The 2,424-nt window shown below is 42.0% G+C and overlaps 1 protein-coding gene across 1 annotated transcript in view; it reads left to right on the top strand.

Annotated features, from left to right (window-relative positions):
* The first annotated feature begins 412 nt into the window (after window positions 1–412).
* Window positions 413–2,424, top strand: part of LOC111864371 (GATA zinc finger domain-containing protein 1-like) — a 5,089-nt gene continuing 3,077 nt past the window's right edge. The window contains exon 1 of the mRNA XM_023851581.2: window positions 413–534. Coding sequence (XP_023707349.1) covers window positions 432–534 — 103 coding nt within the window. The 5' untranslated portion in view covers window positions 413–431. The remainder of the gene's footprint in view (window positions 535–2,424) is intronic.

Here is a 2,424-nt window from a genome sequence, read left to right as displayed (position 1 = left end):
AGGACAGGTTCAGGTGGCAGAAGAACCTGAGGTAGGCAATCTTTGTAGAACTGGACACGACCTGGTGCTTTCAGAAACAGTTTTTTTTCCCTCTTGCAATGAAATCGTTAACAACTGTAAACTGTGCGCTTATTTTTTCTGCAATACGGTGTAATCCGTGCGCTAAACAGGTTACGCGTATAAGATTTGGATAAAATATTTGTAAGGCCTTTGCTGCTTTCAGCCTATAGGAAGCTTCACCTGTGAGTAAAACAAGCACCTTATAACAACTATTCTCAGTTTCAGATGGCCATAGTAGTCGCAGTAGTCGCAGAAAATCATTTACAAATATTGCTATTGTGCTATGGTTGGTTTTCTCCAGTACTTTGCAAGCAAGAAAATGGGGGTTGCCGGGTTCGTCTGGATGTAGCTTACCAACTACGAAATTTGCTATGTATCGGCCACATAAATCGGTTGTCTCATCCACCGATATCCAGACACAGTTCCCTCCGATGTCAGAACGGATTGACTCCAGAGTAGATTCATACAGCAAAGGTAGATAATTTTTTCTAAGAGTTGATTCATCTGGGATTTTTTTAATTACACAATATTTCTCCATCATCAAGGATTGGGATCATGTCAGCAGAGATTCGGTGGTCTGCACATCTACAATTGAGTCAAAAGCGGCCATGACAAGAAGGAAAAGGTACCTAAAAAGGAAGGTAGCCTCAGCAAACTCTTCAGCTGGGTCAGAAGGAAACCAGCGGATACGAACACTGTACCCGTTCCAGATGATATAGTAACTCCAAAGAAAGAGCCCCAGTCTGACGTGTAAGAGATGTCCAAGTGTTCTTGTCAGCATCCTGCTATTTAAATTGTTCAGTCTCTGAACCGAATTTAAGTTCAAAGACCAAGTTTCAAAAGTACAAAAAACCACAAGGGAAATTGAATTTCCATATATTCTAATCCCCCGCGTTGGTGTCTCCTTATCGTGGTGAGGGGGTTTGAGTATGCCAAGGACCCTGAGAACTATACCAGCGGTAGTGTAGCTACTGGCAGGGCCTCCCTTGCAGGACAGGTCAAAGGGTAGGCATCAGACGAAGAGAGACACCAAAAACAGATGCCGGAAGCAAAGTCATCAGCAGCGACTTGACGCACAGAGCCAATGATGCTCGAGATGGTTCAAGTTCATATAGCAACAGGCGTGTCCAGAGTGGTTTGAATGGCTGTTGTACTGCGAAGTGGAAAGCAAATGCAAAAACTACCATATTATCGCTTTTCCTGGATAGTCACTTTCCAGAAACAGAGATACCATGTATGCAGGATGTTTCCTCTGCAGACAAAACAATCCGGAGGTAAACTACTCCCCCAATCAGATCTCTGGGGGGAGTGTTTCTAGAGGAAATGTCATGCAGGCGTTACAACAAGACAAAGTGCGAAGATCAGAAGGAACATCACGGCTACAAGATTGTAACATGGAATGTAAGGACCTTGAATCAAGAAGGGAAATGGGAGAATTTGAAAACGGAAATGCAGAAGAATGAGGTGTCTGTTTTAGGTGTCAGCGAAGTGTGGTGAAAAGAACAAGGTGAAATAAGAAGTGGTGATTATACAATGCATTATTCTGGAGGTGAACGGGCTGAAAGAGGTGTGGCAATATTGGTGCATAAAAGTGTAGTGAGGAGTGTTGTTAAGAAGATCGTTTGTAATGACAGAATTATTGCTCTGAAGTTAAAGGCGGAACCGGTAGATATACTGATTATGCAAGTGTACATGCCAACATCAGAGTATGAAGATGATGAAGTGGAAAAATTATATGACATAATTTAAGAAATTCTTCAGGAAGATGGAAGAAGTGACACAAACAGCACCATATTTGGAGACTGGAATAGCATTCTTGGAGATGAACCATATCAGAATATTGTTGGATCACATGGAATAGGAAGACGGAATCACAGGGGTCAAATGCTTCTTGACTTTTGTGAACGAAATCGACAGATTATTACCAATACTTGGTTCAAGAAGCCAAAGAGAAAAATTTACGCATGGAAGGCACATGGGGATTGGAGGAGGCATCAGCTTGACTACATCCTTGTGAAACATCGATTCAGAAACAGTGTGAAGGATGTGAAGACGCTGCCTGAGGCAGATATTGACTCTGACCACAACTTACTGGTTCTCAAGTTCTGAACCAGGTCGAAGAAAATTATAAGATTTCAAAAGCGCAGACCTAGATGGGATTTAGAGAAGTTATATGCTCAAAGACAAAGCGTGCAGGAGACCCTAGAAGAGAAACTCGGTGCAATTGAAAGTGAAAGCAGAAATGCTGAAGTGCAGTGGAACAATATAAAAGAATGCATGTTAGATACTATTAGCGAATTGGTTGGTAAAGTTAAGGAGATAGCAAGAAAACCAGGGGTTACACAGGAGATGATGAGTAAAATG

Source organism: Cryptotermes secundus, unplaced genomic scaffold, assembly GCF_002891405.2.
Source record: "Cryptotermes secundus unplaced genomic scaffold, Csec_1.0 scaffold346, whole genome shotgun sequence".
Classification (NCBI taxonomy): domain Eukaryota; kingdom Metazoa; phylum Arthropoda; class Insecta; order Blattodea; family Kalotermitidae; genus Cryptotermes; species Cryptotermes secundus.
The sequence above is the reverse complement of the archived record's forward strand: the minus strand, read 5'-3'. Positions and strand labels throughout refer to the sequence as shown.